Here is a 23218-nt window from a genome sequence, read left to right as displayed (position 1 = left end):
CGAACCCTACCCTACACCATTAATATTTCTCTTCCATTTTCAAGCAAGAGAGCATTCGATGCATTGGTAAAGGCCACAATAAGCATCCTACCCTAAATAAAATTGTGATTCTTTCTTCATAGTTGAGGCGAATACTGGTGATTGAGGTGAAATTTCCCGGAACGTTGTACGGTGTCTTCCCCGTCATTTTTCGTTCGGGCTTGTGCCGAGAACTATCGCGACCTCCGCCACTACTCATTTAGCCTGTAAAAACGAAGCGAGGTCTGAAGATCCGGGGTTGACGCGGGGTATTCAATGGAATTGATGGCCCTGTTACCGCGTAGTAGGTTCGGGTTTATTTACCTGTGCGAGTCCGATGTTCATGTCCAGTACCGTAACTTTTGCGCACATGTCATTCGTAATGTCTCGCCTACTCTGGAGCTGGTGTCTGTTTTCCTCACTGGCTCACGCCATCTGGAACCCCATAATTTCAGGATGGAACCCAGATCCAGCTATTCTTCGCGTTGGCGATGATTACTACATTGCTACCTCTTCTTTCGAATACTGGCCTGGCATTCCCATTTATCACAGTACGAGTCCCTAACCGCTTTGCTTTTGATGTGATCTGATGTTTTCTAGGCAAGGACTTATCCAATTGGAAACTAAAATCCCATGCTCTCACAAGACCTGAGCAGTTGCAGCTCTATGGAACACCCACCGGAGCAGGTAAGCACTCGTTTCGCTCATCCCGTTTCTCGACACGTTGACAATCGACATCTGACATTCTAAACAGGAGCCTGGGCACCTAGCTTGGCCTATTTTGACGGAAAATTCTGGCTGGCGGCCATGACGCGATGGACTTATGACCCCGTCGCACGCGTCTGGCCCCGAGTCTGGTTCATGTCTTCGCACGATCTCAAAACTTGGTCAGATCCAGTCTGGGCTGAACCATGGGGTATTGACCCAGAGCTCTTCCGCGATCCCGTGTCCAACAAGACATACTTGAACCTGATGGCTCCAAACAATAACAAGGATCGACTTTGGGGCCTCTCTCAGTGTGAGGTTTCTTTGTCATCGGGCAATTGCGTCGGGCCATATGTCAGTCTTTGGAACGGAACGTTGCCGCACAATAACACGGCCAGACCTGAAGGACCTAAGATGTACCACAAAGATGGCTGGTACTATCTGCTCATTGCGGAGGGTAAGTTTTGTTGCCTAAGTCATCGGATCAATTTCGTTAACATTCTTCAGGCGGCACAGATCAGCAGCACAGATCAACTATCGCGAGAAGCAAGTCCCCGTCTGGTCCCTTCGTTGGCGGCCCACACAACCCTCTCCTGTTTAATGGTAAATGGGGCTTTACCAACCTGACTGTTCAGTCAACCGGTCATGCTACGCTTGTAGAGACTGCGAATGGAGACTGGTACGCTTCGTTCCTGGCTCGCCGGAATATCAACGGCACATCTCCCCTCGGTATGCTCCTCATAGGTTGACGTGCGTTGGCACAGCTAACAATACCCAGGACGCGAAACCTTCCTTACCAACGTTGATTGGAAGGATGGATGGCCAGTTTTCAACAATGGCAACCCAATCCTCTTGAGTGAACAAGTTGGGCCAAAAGTTGGCCACCGCCGGGTTCCTCCCAAATGGGTCGATGACTTCTCGACGAAGAAGCTTGATCCATCGTGGTACCAACTTCGAACACCTTACACCAAGAATTACGACCTCAAGAAAGGCCAACTGGTTCTGAAGCCCAATGTCTTTGGCCTCAGCGATCGCGATACTCCAGCGGCTTTACTGCGGAAGCAAAAATCTCTCAACATGACGTTGTCGGCTGAGCTGTCCGGTTTTCGCGGAAACCTGGGTCCCAGAAACCGAATTGGAATCTCGTCCTATCTCTCCGAGTTTCAACACCAGGATATTGGTATCCGAGGATGCGTGAACCAGACGGGGATGTGCATCTACACAGAACTGAACAAGAATGGAACGCAAGAAGCAAGTTGTGAGAAGCCACTACCGTAGGAATACGGCTAACAAAGGCAGTATTGGCAAACACCTCTTAATCAAACGAAGGGATTGAACAAGGGCCTGCAATTGCACATCAGAGCTGAACCGCTTAAATATCACCTCGGTTATAGCGTTGCAGGTGACAAGCCGACCTATGTCACCACAATCGCATCTTCTTGGCAGGCGTTTCCACCACCAGGCTGGTTCGTGTTTAGCGGCGCGTCTTTTGCCCTTTTTGCGACTGGAGAAGGCGAGCCTTGGCCATACGATGCACCGGAAGTAGGATTCGAGAAGGTCTGGGAGACTTACTATGAAGAGGATATCCCCGACTTTGATCGATGGTAGTGACGGCTGGTCGAGAGCATGGAACGTGCGCTTCAGTCCTGTTGGCATTCAAGCGCCGGTTGTGAACATCATATGCAATTATGCATGCCAACGCTTGAGACAGCGAATAGTTATGTCAAATTTGTATCGTTCCAGTATCATGGGCTATGATTATTTGTGCACTCTTAGTATTTAAGATAGTACTCTTCCAATTGGTTGTTGTTGTTGTCATGACGGCTGCTGCCCTCCGTGGTTTGGACTCGCTGTGAGGTCCAATTGCAAGGTGATGGTCACGTGCAACAAGTCAAGGCGTGATTGGTTTAGTGGTAAAATTCTCCGTTGCCATTCGAGTAACGTCGGATAAGTCAGATGACCGGGAACCCGCCAGCCCGGGAACCCGCCAGCCCCACTTTAAGCCACAACACCAAGGACCACGATCACAACGATCACTTATATCACGACGAAGAGAGCCATTGATTGGCCAATTTGAGTAAATTAGTAATATAAATAGATCAGATGATAAGAAAATCAGCTCCTTAGCAAGCCTCCTTTTCCTCTTCTTGCCGCATTTGGCTCCTTGTTGCAAAAAGGTCTCTCATCTCCCTGACAACCTGATCAGGCGGTTTATTTACCTTCCGTCTCTTTGCAACACGTGATTGGCTCATACGAGCTTCCAATTGGTCAGCTCGATCTGATTCCATTACCCTTTTGAGGGTCTCTTTCTCTAGGCTCCTGCCAGCTAGCCGGCAAAAGTGCCTATGAGTTGGGGTCAATTGCTCAACCTCGAAGAGATCTCTTGCAAGGTTAGCTATATCTTCGGTCCGCTTAGGCGTATAAAAAAGGGGTACTTCAGGCTCCTGATTGGCTGCTTCTGGGGTCAAATTACCTCCTTGGGCAGCTTGAGCTTCTTCTTCATCCGGTATCACGAACCGGCTTGAGAGTGGCTTTTGAATGTTAATTGGCCACAGCCCTGACCCTCGCCAGCCACTCTTGATATGCTCTTCCGTAAATGCAGCGGCCCGAGCCTTATGATAACACCGAAGGAAGGTTGCCTTTGCCGTTGGTCCTTCTTCGACTAAAGGGGCAACCAAAGAGAGCTCATTTCGGTAATTCCTCTTGAGGATGCTGAAGCATGATAGGTCGAGGGGCTGAAGGATATGTGATGTGTGCGGCGGCAGGTGACAGGGGTGTATATTCGCCCTAAAGCAACCAAAGATGAAAGCCTCAGTTAGGTGGCTATCGTGCCCATCGAGGAAAAGAAGTCTCTTCTCATTGGCTTCAGCCGGCTTGGTATACGGGATGAAGACCTTCTCGAGCCACTCGTGGCCAATCACGTTAGTGGTCCAACCCTTTGGAGATGCCGTAAAGAGCCAATTACTCATAAAGGAAGGATCCTCGGGAAACCACTGTTGTTGAGGCTCCTGACCTTTGAAGATAACCAACGGGGGAAGAACCCGGCCATCCGCACTTACACACTCCGTAATAGTCACCCAATTGCGTAACTTTGGGTCTTTTTTGATTGCCTTCCTTCTCTCTGATTGGCCGACCACCAGGCCGTTAAGACCGACTCCTTGGAAGATGCCAATTTCATCCATATTCCAACGATGCCAATGCCGGATGACGATGACCTCTGGGTCCTTCAATTGGTCAAACCAAGCCCGGATGATAACTGCTTTGGAGCCCCTGATTCGCTTAGCTTCAATTCGAACCGCACGGAGGGTTTTAATTCGTTGGTTGCGGGCTATGAACCTATCAATCCAATGCTTGCCAAGCGGCCTCGAGTCTCCTTGGACTAGCAACACACGCTGCACCAATTGCCTAATTTGGAAGTGCGTCAACGGGGTTCCAAGGGCATCTTGAACCCTCAGCCAATCACAGAGCTCCTTTTCAAGGGCATGAGAAAGCCGCTGTTGACCCTCATGAGCCCTTCCTTTGGGCTCCTTTCCGGCAAGTCGGTCTCGAAGGGAAGATCGAGGAACCCCGTGCTGATTAGCTGCTTTGACGACGGACCTTCCGTTTTTGACCGTCTGAATTGCCTCATTGAGGTCTTCATCCGTGTATTTAGGCATTCTGATTGGCTAGAATAGCTTTAATTTGATATAAAGATCGTTGCATAAGTGATCAATTTGATGAGGGTTATGGTGTTGAAGAAAAAAGCGGGGTTGGCGGGTTCCCGGGGTGGCGGGTTCCCGGTCATCTGACTTACTATAAATAATATTAAAATGTTTTTTTTTTTTGTAATTTCTTTTAAAAAAATTAAAAAGTTTTTTATATATACTTTATGGCATCCCCGCTGAAGCGGGGATACCATAAAGAGCCCTGGGTTCGATTCCCAGATCACGCATTGCCGGACAGTCCATTACCAGGCCTCTATGATCTTGGACTAGTGTTCTTTTTGGTTTTTGCATTCTTTGGAGGTGAAAGAGACGCAAATCTAACACCATCGTTGTCATCAATGATATATGTTCCAAATGCGGAAGGTGGAGCCTCACCGTATCACCGACGCATCCACTCACCGGGAGGATCCCCGGGACCTTTTCCGGGCCCGATATGAAAGCAAATGTATTGAACAAATTCCTTCAAATCAATATTTCTCATAGGCTTGCAATAAGCCGCATTTCGATTATATCTTGGGTTTACTGTTTGTTTCTTTTTTCCGGTAGCTTTACCTGTTTACACCATATACGTTCTCTCGTTGCTGTTGCTGCCTCTCTTATTCTCTCCCCTCGTCGCCTATTCTGCTGGAGATGACGCTCCAATCTGTGGGCACAGCCACCCATCAACTGGCAAAGAAGCGCAAAGTTTCGGTCAGTCGTTGCAGCCTTCTTGGGGTCCAATAACTAATCCCATTCATCAGCAGTTTGACGACCAACTTATCAACGGCTTGAAAGAAAGAAACGGCGAGAGTACGCATGCGAATGGTGGCTTGTCATTAACCACATTCAAACACCTTGGACTTCTCTACTCCCCCTCCGTTGGAGCAAAGATTTGGGGTATCGCTGAAAGAGACCTTGACTCGGTATGGCGCATTAGTCTCTGGCACAGGCCTCCTCATCCACTGACAAACGAGGTAGTCCGAGCCACCTATATGGTATCCAGAGTATACCAAACCAGGAAGCACCGGATACGTCTATAGGGATCTTTCATTCTGGACCTCGGGGTTCTTTCCCGGTTCCCTCCACCTCCTCCTGGAACGTACCCGGAAATTTCGGAGCGAGTTGGACTTGGTCGGTTACAATTCTGAAAAGGGAGCCGCTCCCCATGTTCTTCAGCTCGAGTACGCATCAGGCTCTTCCCCCATGATGAAGTTGCTAACAGTGGTTTACAGACATGCCTGCAAATGGTGGACCGAGAACCTCCACCAAAATGCCTCCCTCCTCGGCACGCATGATCTCGGGTTCATGATCTTCCCCTGGGCTCGCGTGCAATGGGATCTCCACCGTGATCAAAGGGCATTTGACACAATGATGAAAGCAGCAAACACTCTAGCTGATCGCTTCAGCGAGACCACTGGCTGCATGAGGTCTTGGGATAAGTGCCAAACGAAGTGCTACTCGTTTACAGATACCAGCAAAGACTTTCTGGTAATCATCGTGAGTAGAGGCTACCTCTTGCTGGTTCCATATCTGACATGACACCCACCCAGGATAACATGATGAATCTTGAGCTCCTCTTCTGGGCTGCGTCCCAGACTTCCTCCCGAGCAGAGTCAACTCGCCTTTTCGACATTGCGGTCGCCCACGCACGCACCTCGCAAAAGTATCACGTCCGCGCCGACTCGTCCACCTGTCACGTCGTCAACTTCGATCCTTCGACCGGAACCCTCAAAGAGCGCCTCACGAACCAGGGTTATAGCCATACATCATGCTGGTCTCGCGGCCAGGCGTGGGCAATTGCAGGATTTGCTGAAGCGTACAAATGGAGTGGCGAGGCTTCGTTCCTTGACACGGCCAAACGCTGTGCCGACTACTTTCTGAGGAGATTGCCTGACACGCAGATTCCTCCGTGGGATTTTGACGCTGCCGAAACGTCTGGCAGCGCGCAGCAACCTCCTGATACGAGTGCGGCGCTTGTAGCCGCGTATGGAATGTTGGTCATTCATCAGATGCTTCTCAGCCGTAGCGAGAAGTCTTCTTACCTTGAACATGCACTGCGCATCGTGGACGCTGTTTGTTCTAGACACTTGAACCCTTCAGCGCACGGGAAGGAAAAGGACTGTTCTATCGACACTGTCGAAAACGGTTCTGGTGTGCCCGTGTCGCACGTGGAGTGGGACATTGGCGAGGGGGACACGATTGTCAACGGAGCGACGATTAACAATTTCAAGTTTGCTCCGCGCCGATGGGCCGATCATGGACTGGTTTACGCTGATTACTTTTTCCTTCTTGTTGGAAATAAGCTTCTAGAGATGAATGTTCTTAGGCAGATGTTGTAGACGATAAACATGTTTGATCTTTTGCTCTCTATCTACTCTAGTTCTGGAAATGTCATGTGGCTTACAATGACCTGAAGATTTACCTTTGGTCCCAATGCTACCATTGCCGATAGCCATGGGAGGTAGAGTGAATTTACCAGGATTGTAGTTAGCTCCTCTGTTGACTGGTTAATGGCTTGCTTCCAGGTTTGAACCGAGACAATGCGGGGATCCCTGACATTCGATGTCGCGTGAGTTTCTGTTGGTGGTTTGCCGACCGCCCTTCCCCGGACATTGGCGCGGTTGATCTTGGATGGTGACATGACGCGACTTTCAAGTCTCGCTTGATGCTTCGGACAAAGTTTCGGCCCAGTGCCGATAGCATCAAACAACCCAGAACAAGCCATCGGTCTGGGGTATTTTGACACCTGACCTGAGAAATGACGCTAGATGTGACTAGTAAGCGGGGCCGGTCCAGAACAAGTCGAGTCTTCGGAGTGACCCCGATAATTCCCCCGGACTCCAGAGTGCAACCCCCGCGAGATCGTTGTGTTGGATCATGACACTCCAATGGTGGGAGAACAAGATCCAAAGCTACAACAATATCAAGGCCGCGCTCGCACCGGTTTGACTAAAGATCATCCCCCTCAAGACACTCACGACTGTACTTACAATACACGCTGATCGGCAATACGGGACTCAAACATGACGAAAGACGCGCAGGTGCAGCACACTGACTCCATCACCTCTGCTAGAGCAGTGGGTGTGGAAGTCAACAATGTTGCAGATATCGAGGTATGGCGCAACGTCGATCCCAATACTCCTTATGGAACTATTCTAACTACAGAGTTTAGACCGCCAACTATGCAGGTGCTCCTGTTGAGATTGACGATGCGACCAACAAGGAACTCTTCTGGACCGTAAATAGGCGCATCCTGGCCTGTATGCTTGGAACCTATTTCTGCCAGTCTCTCGACAAGGGCACTCTCGGTTTCTCTTCCGTCATGAACATCCAGGAAGATGCGAATCTTCATGGACAGCAGTTCTCGTGAGTCCACAGCTTCCTATAACCAGGCGAGTAAAGTTGACACGGATAGATGGCTGGGAACAATCCTCTACATGGGCGTTCTCGTCGGCGAATACCCCACCAACCTCCTCCTCCAGAAGCTCCCCGTCGCGAAATACCTGGCTGTCAATGTGTTTTGCTGGGGGTGCGTCATCGCTTGCTCCGCGGCTGCCAAGAACTTTGCCTCGCTCATGGTGGTTCGGTTTCTTCTGGGTGTTTTCGAGTCTTGTGTGCAGCCTTCTTTCATCATCATGTAAGTTTCCATCGCAAAGTGGTTCTCTGACTTGTTTAACATGGCTCCTAGGACGAGCATGTGGTACACGAAACGGGAACAGTCTATCCTCACATCTCTCTGGTACTGCATGACTGGCGTTCAGCTAATGGTACGAAACACCCTGCAGCCGTGGTTCATTGTGCAGCAAGCTAACAGTTCAACTTGCTAGGTCGGCGGTATCATTGCGTGGGGAGTGTCTCATTACAAGAATGGAGTCATCTATCCGTGGCAGCTGCTCTTCCTCGTCCTCGGTCTGGCCACCTGTGTCTGGGGCGTCTTCATCGGCTGGTGGCTTCCCGACTCCCCCATGAAGGCCAAGTGCTTCAACGAGGACCAGAAGCGCCTGATGGTCGAGCGTGTTCGAGCCAACGAAACAGGTATCCAGAACAAGTCGTACAAGCGCTACCAAGTTGTTGAAGCCGTGACGGACCCAGTTGTCTGGTGCTATGTCATGCTTCAGCTCACTTCGACGCTGATCATTGGTGGTTTGGGTGTTTTCTCAAACCTCATTATCTCTTCGTTTGGCTTCACCTACCTCCAGACTCAGCTGCTCAACATTGCCCAAGGTGCAGTTACCATTATTGTTATGGTTGGAAGCGCTACTCTGGCGACGGCCACTAGGCAAACTGCGTGGGTCATGCATGCATGGACTGTGTAAGTCACTTACACCCGAGTTCCCTTTCGATCTGCGACTGACATCTGGTTTTAGTCCTGCTATCATCGGAACGGCAATCATCTACAGCATCCCACCAAACCATTCCAACCGTGTGGGCCTGCTCATTGCCTTCTACTGCACCCAGTTCTACCTTGCTGAAGGCAATCTGATCTTCTCGCTCATTTCTCGCAACATTGCCGGCCAGACCAAGAAGTCGACTACTCTGGCCATTACCTTTGTTGCTTGGGCTGCTGGCAACATGACTGCCCCTCAGGTATGCCTGACCCTTCCCAGTTCTTAGACCACAGCTGACTCGCTCAAGATCTTCCAAAAGTCCGACGCGCCTCGCTACAAGCATGGTTTCACCGCCCACTTCTGTCTTTACGGGCTCTTCAACATTTTCCTTGTCATTCTTCGAATTCTGTTGACTCGCCGAAACATCCTGAAGAAGAAGGCGGCCGCTGAAGTGTCTCATGCGGACGCTGGCAGTGAGAAGGGATCTGAGGAGGACCAGGTCCAGCATCGCAATGCGTTTGCTGATATGACGGACAAGGAGAACCCCGACTTCCGATATGACACTTAATCTGGTGCCTAGATTCCTGTTGACGGAGGGGTGTCCAAAGGATGGTTGATGGGCTGGGTGCGAGCCGATGGGGGGATTAGTGATAGGACTGGTTAGCTTCTGGGACTGGGAAGTCTGTTTTGGAATATACTTTATTCTTTACATTCTGCGAACATCAAGGCGATCTTGGATAGGCCGCGTAGTCATTACATTAGCGAGGTCCCATAGTCGCTCTAACTGACCTATGATGGGGCGCCCAAACCCTTCGTTTCGCAGATGTTTTACGTGAATTGAGATGAATTACTGTTTCATCGGGGTGAATGGACACCGTGCAACAGGTCTTGTGATATGGAGCCTATACTGAGTAAGGTGGTCAATTCTAGATGGTATAAGCCCAGTCCCGGTGTCATCAAGTGCCAGGGAGGGCTCAGTCTCACTTGTTGTACACGAATGTCGTGGGAAGCGAAATGTTTCAAGAACTCAATCAAGTACTGTAATTGGATAGGTAACGTTCGCTTCAAAATATTTATGTAAACTAAAGGTAACCTAGTTGCCATGGTGGAACTGAAGTCAACATGTTACTAGCGCTTATAACCTCACTCTTAGCTAGGTACGATAAGGTGGCGTTTAACGACGTCGATGCCGAACCGATGTATCTGATAACCGGTTTCTACTTGACCATCTGAAGACAAAACCAGCAACAAGAACTCCGCCGCGGCTCTTCCGTTAACAGTCCTGGCTAAGTAGGTCTATAGATACCTTCTGACTTTGACAAGCAGTCGCATCTTGCCGGATCCAGGGTTATGCTTCACCCAGTATCGGGCAAGATGTAATTACCGGCCGTTCGTAGGAGACTCTTGGCTCTCACAGTTGCTTCGATGCTACGGTGTATCTTCCGGGCTCTGTCCGATCCTGTTAATTTCGGGCTATCGGAGTCCGGCAGGTGGTTGCCGGAGGAGGCGTGCGGGGAAGGCATGGGATTGTGGCAGGGTCCCCGGGCTTGTTGATGTCGGAAGACGGCCGGAATATATCCCGCTGAAGATCCCAGTAGCTAGAACGTGCGTCATTCTATTTCTTGGACCTTAAAGTGTGTGCTGTTCCTGCAGCTTTAGATCCCCAGATCATTCCTGCAGGTCCAAGTCGTTGCCTTTGCAAGAGGCCCCGGCTAGTACAGCACTCCATCATGACCAAGGTATGTCGTCCCTACAATGGTTGCAACTCATTGGTTTGTCTTACGTTTCTAACCACTGATTTAGCTAATCATTGCAATCCTGTGTTTGTTCGCCATTGCCGCTGAGGCATTGACGTCCAACGTCCCCGCGCTCAACGGTACGTCGAAATGCTGTTCCATGGAAAAGCGAGACATCATGTCGTTCAACATGGCTAACATGATCTTTTAAATAGGCCCTGTCATCTCTCCTCAGAATTTGCCAGGCGCCAAGAAACGACCGGGTGAATTTGTTCACCCTGGCCTTTGGCACACCCACGACGATCTGGAGCGTATCCGCAACAATGTCAAGAGCGAAAAGAAACCATGGAAGACAGCTTACAAAGCTTTCAGCACCGATAAATACTCCCTCAGCAGCTATACCATGCAGGGTCCGAAACCAGTCCTTTGCCGTGGCTCTTGCAGCAACTACACATCATTTACAGCGGATACTCGGGCCGCCTGGCAGAACGCCTTGATGTGGTATATCACCAAGGACCAAGCCCACTGGGACCGGGCCACCACTATTCTTGATGCCTGGGGAACCAATCTCACCAACATTGTCGGCTTGGATACTTCGTTGTTGGTTGGTCTTGAAGGAAGCATGCTCGCCAACGCGGCAGAGATTATGCGATGGGAAGGCAACTGGACTGAGGCCGGTGCGAAATGGCAGGGCGGCGCCGGTTTCTCCAACCAGCTCTACTGGTTATTTGCGCGGCAATCCATCATCATTGGTCAGGCAAACTATGGTATGGTCAGCATCAAAGCTCTCCTGGATTTCGCCGTCTATTTGGACGATGTCAGCATGGTGAGTACCTCCGTCGAAAGCATTAGTTCGCAAATCACTCACGTCGACTAGTATAACTACGCTCTCAACGCATACTTGAACGACCCTTGCGCGGGCATCTATGGCAACATTGATCCATCCACAGGCCAGTCAGCAGAAGCCGGCCGTGATCAGAGCCACGCCCAGTCTGGTGTAGCATGGGCTGCATATGCAGCCCGCACAATCCAGTCTCAGGGTCATGATGTCTGGAGCGAGGGCGGCGACTTGTTGCTCAAGGGATCTGAGTACTTGGCCAAGTATAGCCTCGGAAACAACGTGCCATACAACAAGAACTTCTATCGGTGCGAGGCAATCTTGGTTAATGGACCATGGTCAGAGATCAGTGAGAAGAACCGCGGCGTGGGGCTTGTCAACGGTAAACTCACGGGATCAGTATGGGACATCATCTACTACGCCTACAAGGTTGCTCGCGGTCGGAACGCTCCTTGGACAACCAAGGCCAAGCAAGCTTATGACAAGGACGGAGGGCAGTTGTACACGTCGTCGACTGATCATCCCGGCTGGGGTGATCTGATCTGGAGCTACGAGAACGGAGAGTCTACAAAGTCGAAGAAGAGGACTATCTGGGGAGGGGGCAAGATTGGTCCAAATGGCGATGGCAACGTAAACATCTAGAGAGTAGCTTGCTCGTCGCTTAGTGTGTGTCACATGGTTGAGAAGAATAGTCTTGATCATTACCCTTTGTGGCCAAACATGGCTCTCTAAATCTTTATTCTACTTGCTGTGACTTGGAAGTCATGGGATACCCTTCCCTGTTTTCATTGCAAGTGTCTGTGTGATAAAAGTCTACCGCGGAATACAATTGTCTATCAGGGGATAGGCTCCCCAATCGCAGACACCTTTGGAGGCCAACATTCAGGTCCCAATGAAGTTGAGGAGAGCTTCCTCTTTCATGTTTCTGTCCTCCTAGTAAATTCTATGACGAAGTACCGGAGCTACGAGTCGTTCCGAGATCGCCTGCGCGCTCGCCTCCACCACTCCCTCTTGACAAACTTCGATCAGTTCTTCAGTGACCATCAGGTCACTCCGTGGCTCAAGCTGACCCGTGCCGACCCGCATTGTTGCCTGAGAGTGGAACGTTGAACTAGCCAGGTACCTTGATTACCTAGTGATGCAGAGGATTGAGGCCAATTACGCTCTTAGACTCTCATACATGTTGGAACAGATAAAGGCTATAAAGTTCCGATAGAGAGAAGCAGTGTTTTTATCCAAAGAGCCCGGAAACGACAGAAGTGATGTAGAATCCGGCTTCAGCGGCGCACCTTGCGCCATGAGTAAACCCGCACTTTCATAGAACTCGGGGTGCTTGATGAATAGCCCAGGATCTAGTTTATATCTGGATAGCCCGTACTCGATCTGGAGGTGTCTCGCGACGGCCAAGGCAACGCTCGGCGACGTGAAAATATCTGAGATCTCAGATACCGGCAGAGACGCTGGTTCCTGGCTTGGGTCCTCGTCGGCGCCAGCCATAGCCTGCACTAGGTCCACGACTCTGATATAAACTTGCAAAGGCGGGGAGTCGGCAATCAACTCGCTTAGCAGTGTTTCGACGACGTACACGCCGACGATGTCGCTGACTACTTGATCAATACAGGGGTTGGCAGCATGGTACCGGATGAGAGTGTCGCGGATGGACGGGAATGGCACCCAGTCAATGACGGCAGCGTGGCTGCATTGAAGCTGAAGGAGAGTGGGCTGATATTGCGGATGGAGTCTATTGAAAGTCCCATCGCAAGGGCGAATTTTCCACACAGTGACGTCTCGTGTATGGTAGAACCTCGTTTTGGCATACCATCGCATAACGTCCTGACGAGCAACAGTGTGGAACATGGACAGCGCTGATGTTGTGGCCAGATAGAGTCTAGCGAGGGTCAGCCAGAGACACTTTTGCTGGGTAAGCTAGCATCACTAACAATGGGGTAGATAGCTGCGCATTAGGCGCTTCTGTCTTGGATGCAAGCTCCCGCTGTATAAAGTTGATGTGATCTGAGAACGGAGAGTTGGACTCGATCCAGAGCTGCCCTCGCGAGTGGCTCAGGGTCTCAGAGGAGAGAAGGGCGTCATGGTAGACGTCTGGCCCCATCTGATACTCGAATGACCAGATGTTGGGTATTTGCTGTGTCATACCGAGCGTGGTCAGTGCCCCAAAGTCGGGGATTGGGAGACTAGCCTCCTGGCTTGATCCTTGCTCAGTCGAGCGTTGGGCCATGTAGTTGTCCTATAGTGGTTGTAAATACTGTAGACATGATCCTTGGACTTGAACAAGTACCTGTGCAAGAGGTTGCGAGGTTGGTAGAAGATCCGCTAGCGTGACCGCATCGTCAGCAATGGGCTGCTCTGCAACGCTATTATCACTCAGAGAATCACCCTGAGCACTCTCTTCCACTCCACGTTTCGCCTGTTTCGGGTTCGGAGTCGTGCACTGCACCAAACCTTGCACACTGGCGAGTAGGCCGTTAAGCTTAGCGTGTGCCTCGGCCAGTTGTTCTCGAAGGGCAGCATTGTCAGCTCTCGCCTTGGCCAAGGCCTCACTCTCATTCGAGTGGTTGTGATCTGCTCGTTCCCGAAGATCACGGAGCAGGTCGGCTCGTCGGCGTCGGAATGCCTGCTGCGAGAGGCGATTACGTAGTTTTCTGCCGGGCACAGAACATCAGCTTCTCATAAGCAAGGGAATAGATGCTGGGAAAGTACTTGATGTCTTGAGAGGCTGCAGGGTTGCTCGTTTGTTTGCCCATTGTGTTTGTGGGAGTTGGCACAGGTGGGAAGCGGGAAATCATGAGGATAGCATGAGAGGGTGCATTTGCCGGGCTGATCCACCACGGCTATCGGGACGTTTCTTTCTGATGACTCATCATGGTTATGACTAGTCTAACTAGTTGATTCTCTATCCACTGTCCAACTTGGAGCGGAAACTCTAACCTTAAAGGGTAGAAGCTGTGGGACGAGCCCCAAGCTGTTCCTCAAGAGCAACCAGTTCCCCCATGCCACCCCTCATCTCCGCAATAGCGGCTTCGGACAGACTCTTAAGGGGCCGTCGGGGGTTCCCTCCATATCCAAACAACACATTGAGCGCCGCCTTTGTCCCTGAAATGCCCCGCGCCGTGTGCTCCCAGTCGCCGTGTGCAAGCACCGCCTGCATCTCCCGCGCCTCCTCCACTCGACCTTCGTGCCACAGATCAAAGACTTTGACGCAGGTTCGCGGCGTGACGTTGGCACCGCCAGCTATTACACAAGTCGCACCTGCGACGAGAGCAGGCAGTATGAAGTCGGCTAAACCTCCAAAGATGGCGTACGGCTGACGGGACTTCATCGCCGTGGAGACTCGGTTCAACTTGCCTGTGTCACCACAGGTGAACTTTGTCCCGGCGACGTTGGGATGCTGAGAGATGCGCGAGAGAAGATCAGAGTCCACCTCTATGCCGGCTGACACTGCAGGGAAGCTATAGAGAATGATGGGGATGGGCGACTGATCCGCGACGTCGGTGAAGAAACTCTCGATGATATCCGGGCTCATGCCGCCACGGAAATAAGAGGGAGGAAGGACAAGGGCATAATCACTACCAGCGAGGCCAGCCTGGCGACAGAGGTGAACGGTGCCACGAACGGAATTCTCAGAGCAACCAGCGATGATTGGCCTATCCTGCTTGCCAACGCTGTCAAGAGCAGAGCGGGTTTCGCGGATGACGGTGTTGCGCTCTTCGATGGACAGATGAGGTGCTTCGCCGTTGGAGCCCATGACCACAAAGCCGGCGATACCCGCTTTGACGAGGCGAATTGTATGTTGACGCTGAGTTTGCCGGTCAATGTCGTCGGTTGCAGAGTCAAAGAATGTCATGCTGGCGGCATAGATGCCACCGGGCAGTGAACGCGTAGGTCCTTGCATTGTATAAGATATCCAGTAGAGAAGTGAATGGTTGGTGCGATATGGAGGAGACAGAATCAAGGGAGTGTTCTAGTCGAGTGAATTTGTATTCGACCGTAGTCCCTAGACGTCAACAGGATTGCTGGGGTGGTTTGCTCTAAGATCTCCTTTACTGTTGACTAAAGGATCTGCTACGTAACAGGTCCTAGAGGGTATTTGAAATTGGTCATGTTCACAAGACGTAAGTTGACCTGGTGGGGACATCCACCTTAGATGATCCACTAAAGCTACGTACATAAATCCGACTCTAAGCAGCTCACAGCTACTGACCACTCTCCAAGATATCAAGCCTTCTCAGGGCGAGTGTACTTGAACATTCCAACCTTTCCCAAGCCGAAAATCGCTTTAATACTCGTCAAAATGTCACTTTCATCCCGTGGCAGAACAGCCGAAAAAGCAAGCGATGGCTTGCACATCTGGAAGGCCGTGGGCGATCTCTACCACCCCACCGCCAATCCCACCGGCTTTGCAACCCTGGGTGTTTCAGAGAACACTCTCATGGCTCAAGAGCTGTCAGAGCATCTTCACAAACACTTCAAACTGCCGAATCATGCATTCACCTATGGAGATGGCATGACGGGATCCAAGAGGCTCAAGGCAGCCCTAGCGACATTCCTTAACCGACACCTACGGCCTGTTCTTCCACTTCAGCCGGCGCACTTCACAGTGACAAACGGCTGCAGCTCTGCTGTGGAGCACCTTGCCTGGGTCATAGCGAGCCCTGGTGATGTATTTCTACTTGGCCGGCCGTATTATAATACCTTCATTCCAGACCTTGTCCTCAGAACTGGCTGCAAGGTCATCGCAGTGGAGTTTGGCAATACCGATCCCCTGGGCCCCGAGGCCGTTCACCACTATGAGGCAGCCATTAAGCGAGCTGTAGAGAAGGGCCAGGGAGTCGCGGGAGTCATCATATCAAACCCTCATAACCCTCTCGGCAGGTGTTACTCTCGCGCCAGCTTGCTTGGCCTGATGAGTCTCTGCACAAAGTACGACATTCACTTTATTAGCGACGAGGTTTATGCTCTGTCGGTGTGGGAGAACAGATTCGACCAATTTTCTGAGCCAGTGCCTTTCGCATCATGCCTTTCGCTTGACACAGCGGATGTTATTGCACCTGGCCGGATCCATACAATCTGGGGTCTCTCGAAGGACTTTGGCGCCAACGGCCTTCGGATTGGGGCTGTCATCTCCCAGTGTAATCTGTCTCTACATACGGCTTTAGTCGCAGTTGCTCTTTATAGCTCTCCCTCATCTGCGTCGGATCACATCGCCGCCAATATTCTAGAGGATGGGAAGTGGACCGATTCTTTCATCCAGAAGAACCAGGCAAGACTGGCCGAGAGATACCAATTCGTCGTGCAATGGGCAAATAGCCACGGCGTCCCATACGCCCGCGGCACAAATGCGGCCTTCTTCCTCTGGGCCGATCTCGGCAGTGTCTGGAAGAAGCATAACCCAGCAGCCGTCGATGAGGGCCTAGACGATTTGTTGATCAAGCTTTTCCTAGACCACAGGGTTTATATATCTTCTGGCAAGGACTTTGGCTCTGAGCAACCCGGATGGTTTCGTATTGTGTTTTCGCAGGATGAAGTTCAGTTGAGGGCTGGCTTGGAGAGAGTCGCTACCGCCCTAAGGTCCAGGGGAATTGCCCACCTCTGAGTGATGATACAAGTCGTATGGAAGCTCAGCCCAGTTAAGTTCATGGATGTTGGGTAGAAGAGAGCCTTTGAACATGCAGCCGCAACACGATATCGGTAACCTTGGAGGGCAATCCGTAGATGGACGGCTATAGCCGTCTTGGCAGGGCGGCATTCTGGGGTACGTGCGGACATGATTAATTGATGGTGATCCACTTGTATACAGCATCGATTATCATTAGTGAGTGAGCCTCAACCACGCTATGTTTCGAAACTCGTGTCATTTTGAAACGCCAATACGAGAGACGTAATTTCGGTTCTCTCTTCAACCGCCACGCTATTTTACAGCATGCACCCCCAACAAGCAATATGACAGCCAGCCAGATCCCGGTAACGGCATGACTGCTGCATTCACTCAGGCTATCCCTGCTCAACGTCATGTTTCATCGACATCATATGCACCTCATCTCTTAGGTGGATCTAGATTGAGTCCTGAGTCACTGCCGAAGCCTCTTTGCGGGGCGAAGCGTGCAACTGTCTGTAATCCTTGCTTCCGCCCGTGCATCACCGAGGTTTGCAGACTCACATTTCAGTCGACCTCACAGAACCTCCGCCCTTATCATCCCTGGGCCTTTGGCAATCCTGCATCATCCAAGGCAGTTACTCGCTCTCCTTCTCCTATTTTTTTCCCGACCTTCTTTCGCCGCAGGCAACGATGGCGTCCAACTCCGACTATTGCCTCTGCACAATCTGCGGCATGGTTCTGGACCCGCCTGATTGGCAGAGTACGGTCATTTGCCTGTCTGGCCCGCATTGGCCTAACCATCAACCTAGGTCCTTAGACCTGGCCGACGGTGCGGTTCGTCGCTTTCATGCTCATGCAGACGCATATCCCGGGCGGCTAGAGCTTGTCCCAGATAGTCGACGAGTGATACCGCAGTTCGAATACCAACTAGAAAACTCTGACATGTTGGCAGAGCTTGCTCCCTGTAAGATATTCATTGGGATACATCCGGCCTGTGAAGACTTGGCCAACCGCGTCATGAGAACCTCGTTTACTTCTCGAGTCCGTTCGATCGGAGACCTTTGGATGACCCTGGAACGCCGCTGTGCTCGACATGAATGGGGACCATGGCATGATCCTTCATTCAACTTCCTCCCTTACATACCGACATCCCAGCCTGGTGAGCCACTGTCGTTTGGGGCCGATCGTTACTATGTTCCCTTTTCCTGCATAGTCAACTTTGGAGATGAATGGGAAGGATGGGTAACGTAAACCTCTCTCTAAGCGCGTGCCATTGACTAACTAGTCTGACAGTGGGACCATGACCCCATCAACATTCCCGACTTGACGACCCAGCTCCTCTCGAACCTGGAGCCAATCTGTCGGGCCACCAGTCCTTTTCCGCCCAGTAAACTAGTACAAGACTTTAAGGGCCGTCTCATGGCATTGCCACCAGAGATTAAGAATGAGCTTGTTCCCTGGTTCCAGAAGGGTACTATTTCTCTCGGCTGCAATTACATAATGCCTCAGTCTCTGTGGAAGCAGATATTCTTTCAAATTCCGTTTCTTTGGGATCTCGATATAGAACTCGTACTCGATAAGCTTTACTCGGAACCGTCGGAAACAGAGGAGTGGAACTGGGAAAAGCTTACTCGGCAGATTTTGAGTCCTGCACAGCCTTCAAACCGTGAATATGAAGGGGACAAGAACGGTTATGTGTGGAGCCACGAGACGGTTGGATTGGATGTTCCCCCTGGTTTTACTAATCGCCGACGAATCTGGCAGATTCTCGAGGAAATGTGGCCAAATGATGTAGATGCACTGAAAGAGTTCGAGGTGTGGACAGGTGAGGAGGCAGACTACGAAACAGACGACGAAGAGTTCGACCGGGATATATGGTCGGACGATGAGTGGATAGAATTGGATTTGTGGCCAGATCTGGATTGAGGCCGTGGCAAACAGTTGAGGAAGTTGACAGAGCCAACAGCTCGTTCGATCCAATGGTTGGCTTGACCAGAAACTCGAATATTAGTACCATCATGTGCCAGAATGTTCTATCATGCTTGCTCTTTGGCTGGCCGTTAATTGATCGGATGCCTCGTTTTGACGTCAACCTTGTCCCTTGGCGCTGCCCAGTGATTTGAGGAAGAGTTACGAATCCGCGGTAAGACACTGATCTGGCTTTCCAGTACAACACCAACACAGCCGGCGACTTGAGTCAGAGCCGAGCGGTCAAGTAAAGTCATGCGGCCTAATTTGCCCCCTATATTATTAACAGTGCGGTATTTTCCTCAAGCAGTATTTCTACAGCGCACAGTCTTGAAAGTGGAACAGTCTGGTTTCATAATGTCCAACAACCAACACGTCTGGGTCGGTGTCTTCACCGGCGCCATCCTCGTTCGTCGGCCCGGTACGCGTCAAAATGATACGGTCTTCTGGCTCAGTTATCCCATCAAGGGCCAGGCTGATCATCGCTGAATACAATCTCGACTCCAGCCATATCAAAGCTTCCAGCGTTTCCTTTGGGAAAAAACATCGCATCTTTCTCTCCGACCCATCCTACCGGAGTCCTTCACTTATTTCTCACGAGATCGATCCTCTGATGCCCGTCCAACCAACTATCGTCCATACAATAGCGGAATGCAACATACGTAGCAGAAAACAATCTTGGAATTCAACGACAACTAGTAACTCTACTAAAAACAATAGCAACAAACAAAGCGGCTTCAGACTTTGCGAGGCCGGTCGTGGCTCCTTTGAGCGTTCCGTAGGTGCCCAATGACCAACCCGCTCAAGTATCCAACCGCCAGATTCACCCGGTCCCCCCTTGTGACTAGACGCAGGAAGCCTTAGATAACTAGCATGTCGGATGAAGCTGTCCAAGAACATCGATCAATACATTCTTCCAACTCCCACGTCATGGATCACATCAATCAACCGCTTCTCAATCAACCCACAGACCAGCCTCACGATCCTTTCTCAAAACCTTATCCGTCTTGGTTCGGAGGTGGTCCAGTCCTCGCCTGGCGGGGCTGATAGCCTCACAGTTGAGGCTGACATGAGAAGCAAAAAGATCGTAGTTGTCGGCATTCTTCACGGAAAGTTCGGGGCTAAGGGCGAGAATCTTGGCAAGGCCATGTTCGGTATCAAGCGTGGCGTTTACCCCCATCGTGTCCCTCAAGTTCAACTGAATCATCTCATGGATCACGGCGCCCGCACGAGAAGGGTGCCAGCCCCAGGCCTCGGATGAGTCGTAACCGTGGCACTTTTCGGGCATGACGGGGAGGGTGAAGAAGTTGTCGCAGTATCCAACCTGACGTGTCGGCTCCTGGATGTAGGCTGTGACAATCTTCTTCCTGGACAGGCACTCGGAGTAGTACTCGGGGCAGATCTTGTCAACCTTGCGGAAATCATGCTTGCACTTGTCCTTCGCCTCAGCAAACACTTCGGCAACCCTTGATCGGGTCTTCTCATCAGAGGCACCAAAGGCCTCCTCCAATCTCCATGAGTCACCGAATCGGGCCTCCTCTTCGGCTTCATCGGCGAGCTGGAAGCACTGAGAGAGGGACTCCCTGAGCTTCTCGATTCTCTCTCCCTTGCAGTTCTGGCGCTGAACTCCTGGCATGCGGTCGAGGTACTTCATACGGGTCTGCTCAGCGACACGTCGGTCCACAGTGAACCTGAGCGAGTTGGAGCTGTATGGGATGTACCCGATGATGTTGGTGGAGCCCAGGTCTGCGATGGGAAGGCTACCTTGCATTAGGACAGTGTAATCTTCGCCTTGTGAGAGATCGTAGTGTTCGGCGATATTGAACTTGATCTTCACCGACTGACCCGTCTTGATGGTGACGAACTGGCGCTTGTCAAGTTTGTCAAAGTTCAACAAAGGAGTAACGCCTAGGAATCGAACAGGATTGCCTAGGGAATTCAGGATTAGCATCTAGGTCATGGTAAGTATCTCAGAAAAGTCTTAGCTCACCTTTGTAGAAAACATCAGCGACCTTGAGAGCAACATCATCATCATGAAGGAAGCTGCCAAACTTCAAAACCTTGACCGTCTCATCGTTGTGGTTGAAGACCTCGGCCTCAAACTTGCTATCGATCTTCTCATCCCGTTTAATCACGACCTCCAGGGGAATGGGGTAAACCGTCTTCATGTCAGGGAGGGCGATCTCGAGACCAATGTCACTGTAGGGTGCCGCGACAGTCATGCCTAGGAAGGCAAGCATGGCCAGAAGCGCCATGATGGGAAAGGCTTGGGTCATCATGGTGATGGGTGGGAGTGAGTTGTGATTAGTTGAAGAGGAACTTCAAAGTAGATAGGGGGTAGGCGAGGATGAGAGAATGGTGTGGAAGAAGTCCAGTTGTCAGGGATACAAGTCGCCTTTTTATGGCTGGAATTCCCTCGAGGCCTCCTATCTAGAGAATAGCAACTCACCACCTGGCTTGAAAACTTTTCACGTCAAGGTTTCTATTGCTAAGAGCTAGATGAAAACTTCACAACTGTTGGGTGTGTTCGGTCTCATATTTCACTTTACATCTCTGTTGGCAACATTTGAGCGGATACTTCAAGGAAAGGAACAATCGTCACTTGAGGAACTTCTTGGTGGTGCTTCGGGACGGCCCGCGATCCTAGGCAAGATAAGCTCTCTGTAAATTGGATGTATTTGTGGATGTGAATGGTTTCAAAACTTGGGCCGGGGAGGATCGCTTTGGCCCATAGTGTGATGAGAATCAAGGGTGCAGTTGCTTTGCCTATTTCGACAGCCATGATGGGAATTTTTGGCTACATCCTAGGGGATAAAAGGATACCTAGTACACGAGAGCTGCCCTTGGGTGACTTTCACGACAATGGTCCAAACCATTGTGAACCATGACAATATCCCGTTGCAAGCCGTCGCAAGTATCAAGCGATTACAAGTACAGACAATTTCAAGTACCAGACAGGTGTTGGATTGTGGATTGCCATTGTATGTTATGACTTGGTGTGATATTGACATTGTTGAGTGTTTAATCTTTTCGGATTCTGGTCATTTACCCCTTTTGACTTTTTGCATCAAGGTCACCACCACTGAGAACCGTTAGGGTTCACTTCCCGAATATTCCACACTAGGCACAATCGCCCTGCGCTCCGCAAACGAAGAAAAATGACTCCCTGATTGAATTTTGCTCTGAGGCCTGTGACATCGGGCCTTTGCCAGGCTCCAATACTCGCCTCAGGGGCTGGAAAGGTTTGCACGTCCCATCCCTCACAACTTCGGACTAGGAATCAAGGTAATACAGACAAGCTCCCAAGCTGTATACTCAGGCAGATGCAATGTACAAATGGGACCAAGCAGAATCTTGGAAGACCAGTGGGGAACCTACCGGTATTTGTCTTTTGAGAAGCACATACTGAGATATTGATTTGGTATGAAATTAAGCGTTCATCACATTCGAATGCAAGTTGCTCGTCCCGTCACAGCATTCCTATTCTTGCTCATGAACAAATTGACTCTCCTACCCAGTCTTAATCTCCTTCGTGAGTAGCCCCCCATAAATATCGCCAGTATTCCCCCCAACCAACAATGGCAAGTCACCGCGTGACCTTAGTAACCGTACACCACTATTGCGGATGAGCCTTCTGCGGGCGTCTGTAGTGTTCGCAGGGATAAACATTGCCCCCTTCGGCGTGAGTAACACCTTCACCCAGACAAAGTTTTGGTCGAACCAGCGTTTCTCATCTTTTCCGGCATTTCCTTTCGCTGATATCCCGGATTTCTTGCTTGACTTCTCAAACTCTGCAACCTTCTATATCCGTTTGAAGATAGCTTCTTTGTCGGCACGAGTAGTGTTATCGTACATCACTACCTTCCCTTTAACCGTGTGGAATATGTCTCCATTCAAAATCCGGATGTATCCAGTGGTCTTTGGTCTTTCTGTAGTCGCCAGGCTCCTCCTCCAGCGCCGGCTTCCCGCCAGTGTCCACTACCCTCCAGATCGCGTCCTGGATGGATTCTTCATAGACTTGGCTAACGTTTTTGTGTAGATAATATTCCAGACCAAAGTCATCGTGACCAGGAGGATACGGTCGCATAAGACGCTTATCCAGCTTTGTAGGAGGGTTCAACCACTTCGACGATAACGCATGAAAATCAGAGGTCCCTGATTCGCTTGTCAAGGTTTTACCCTCAGCTTTCGGCGTTGGTAAAGTGCCGAGAGGGGCCAAGGCTATTCTTGGAAGCACTGGTCGCGCCTGAGTAAGGTATCCAAGAAGCCCACAGATGACCAGGGCCGACAGTAGCCGGAACCTTGATGGAACAAGCATGCTGTTGTGT

At 50.8% G+C, this 23218-nt stretch overlaps 11 protein-coding genes across 11 annotated transcripts; 6 read left to right on the top strand and 5 right to left on the bottom strand.

The window, feature by feature from the left end:
* Positions 1 to 400: 400 nt before the first annotated feature.
* On the top strand, positions 401 to 2331 carry MRS44_004053 (uncharacterized protein; the record flags this gene model as incomplete). The annotated part of the gene is made up of 6 exons (XM_065622032.1): positions 401 to 569; positions 619 to 705; positions 773 to 1180; positions 1231 to 1452; positions 1502 to 1981; positions 2126 to 2331. The coding sequence occupies 6 exons, from the start codon at positions 401 to 403 to the stop codon at positions 2329 to 2331; spliced, it is 1572 nt and encodes a 523-aa protein (XP_065478104.1).
* A 515-nt stretch (positions 2332 to 2846) lies between these two features.
* On the bottom strand, positions 2847 to 4379 carry MRS44_004052 (uncharacterized protein; the record flags this gene model as incomplete). The annotated part of the gene is made up of 1 exon (XM_065622031.1): positions 2847 to 4379. One exon carries the CDS (start codon positions 4377 to 4379, stop codon positions 2847 to 2849), a length of 1533 nt encoding a protein of 510 aa, XP_065478103.1.
* A 678-nt stretch (positions 4380 to 5057) lies between these two features.
* MRS44_004051 (uncharacterized protein) lies at positions 5058 to 6745 on the top strand (the record flags this gene model as incomplete). Its single annotated transcript, XM_046283101.2, has 5 exons — positions 5058 to 5117; positions 5168 to 5329; positions 5385 to 5587; positions 5639 to 5903; positions 5957 to 6745. 5 exons carry the CDS (start codon positions 5058 to 5060, stop codon positions 6743 to 6745), a joined length of 1479 nt encoding a protein of 492 aa, XP_046124080.2.
* A 684-nt stretch (positions 6746 to 7429) lies between these two features.
* MRS44_004050 (uncharacterized protein) lies at positions 7430 to 9302 on the top strand (the record flags this gene model as incomplete). The annotated part of the gene is made up of 7 exons (XM_046273251.2): positions 7430 to 7519; positions 7579 to 7772; positions 7822 to 8043; positions 8095 to 8173; positions 8234 to 8718; positions 8774 to 8993; positions 9042 to 9302. The coding sequence occupies 7 exons, from the start codon at positions 7430 to 7432 to the stop codon at positions 9300 to 9302; spliced, it is 1551 nt and encodes a 516-aa protein (XP_046124079.1).
* A 1162-nt stretch (positions 9303 to 10464) lies between these two features.
* Positions 10465 to 11950, top strand: MRS44_004049 (uncharacterized protein; the record flags this gene model as incomplete). The annotated part of the gene is made up of 4 exons (XM_046272438.2): positions 10465 to 10473; positions 10538 to 10610; positions 10686 to 11296; positions 11348 to 11950. The coding sequence occupies 4 exons, from the start codon at positions 10465 to 10467 to the stop codon at positions 11948 to 11950; spliced, it is 1296 nt and encodes a 431-aa protein (XP_046124078.2).
* A 516-nt stretch (positions 11951 to 12466) lies between these two features.
* Positions 12467 to 14070, bottom strand: MRS44_004048 (uncharacterized protein; the record flags this gene model as incomplete). The annotated part of the gene is made up of 4 exons (XM_046277973.2): positions 12467 to 13196; positions 13249 to 13553; positions 13605 to 13968; positions 14027 to 14070. 4 exons carry the CDS (start codon positions 14068 to 14070, stop codon positions 12467 to 12469), a joined length of 1443 nt encoding a protein of 480 aa, XP_046124077.1.
* Positions 14071 to 14255: 185 nt separating this feature from the next.
* Positions 14256 to 15218, bottom strand: MRS44_004047 (uncharacterized protein; the record flags this gene model as incomplete). Its single annotated transcript, XM_046279811.2, has 1 exon — positions 14256 to 15218. The coding sequence occupies one exon, from the start codon at positions 15216 to 15218 to the stop codon at positions 14256 to 14258; it is 963 nt and encodes a 320-aa protein (XP_046124076.2).
* Positions 15219 to 15617: 399 nt separating this feature from the next.
* Positions 15618 to 16919, top strand: MRS44_004046 (uncharacterized protein; the record flags this gene model as incomplete). The annotated part of the gene is made up of 1 exon (XM_046280420.2): positions 15618 to 16919. One exon carries the CDS (start codon positions 15618 to 15620, stop codon positions 16917 to 16919), a length of 1302 nt encoding a protein of 433 aa, XP_046124075.1.
* A 693-nt stretch (positions 16920 to 17612) lies between these two features.
* MRS44_004045 (uncharacterized protein) lies at positions 17613 to 18848 on the top strand (the record flags this gene model as incomplete). The annotated part of the gene is made up of 3 exons (XM_065622030.1): positions 17613 to 17682; positions 17740 to 18164; positions 18216 to 18848. The coding sequence occupies 3 exons, from the start codon at positions 17613 to 17615 to the stop codon at positions 18846 to 18848; spliced, it is 1128 nt and encodes a 375-aa protein (XP_065478102.1).
* A 997-nt stretch (positions 18849 to 19845) lies between these two features.
* Positions 19846 to 21169, bottom strand: MRS44_004044 (uncharacterized protein; the record flags this gene model as incomplete). Its single annotated transcript, XM_046271854.2, has 2 exons — positions 19846 to 20819; positions 20881 to 21169. The coding sequence occupies 2 exons, from the start codon at positions 21167 to 21169 to the stop codon at positions 19846 to 19848; spliced, it is 1263 nt and encodes a 420-aa protein (XP_046124073.2).
* Positions 21170 to 22758: 1589 nt separating this feature from the next.
* Positions 22759 to 23208, bottom strand: MRS44_004043 (uncharacterized protein; the record flags this gene model as incomplete). Its single annotated transcript, XM_046279179.2, has 1 exon — positions 22759 to 23208. The coding sequence occupies one exon, from the start codon at positions 23206 to 23208 to the stop codon at positions 22759 to 22761; it is 450 nt and encodes a 149-aa protein (XP_046124072.2).
* Between the last annotated feature and the right edge of the window lie 10 nt (positions 23209 to 23218).

The sequence above is a fragment of the Fusarium solani genome (genome assembly GCF_023522795.1).
Source record: "Fusarium solani strain SB1 chromosome Unknown bctg00000002, whole genome shotgun sequence".
NCBI classification, from domain to species: domain Eukaryota; kingdom Fungi; phylum Ascomycota; class Sordariomycetes; order Hypocreales; family Nectriaceae; genus Fusarium; species Fusarium solani.
This window is presented reverse-complemented; position numbering and strand designations above follow the sequence as displayed.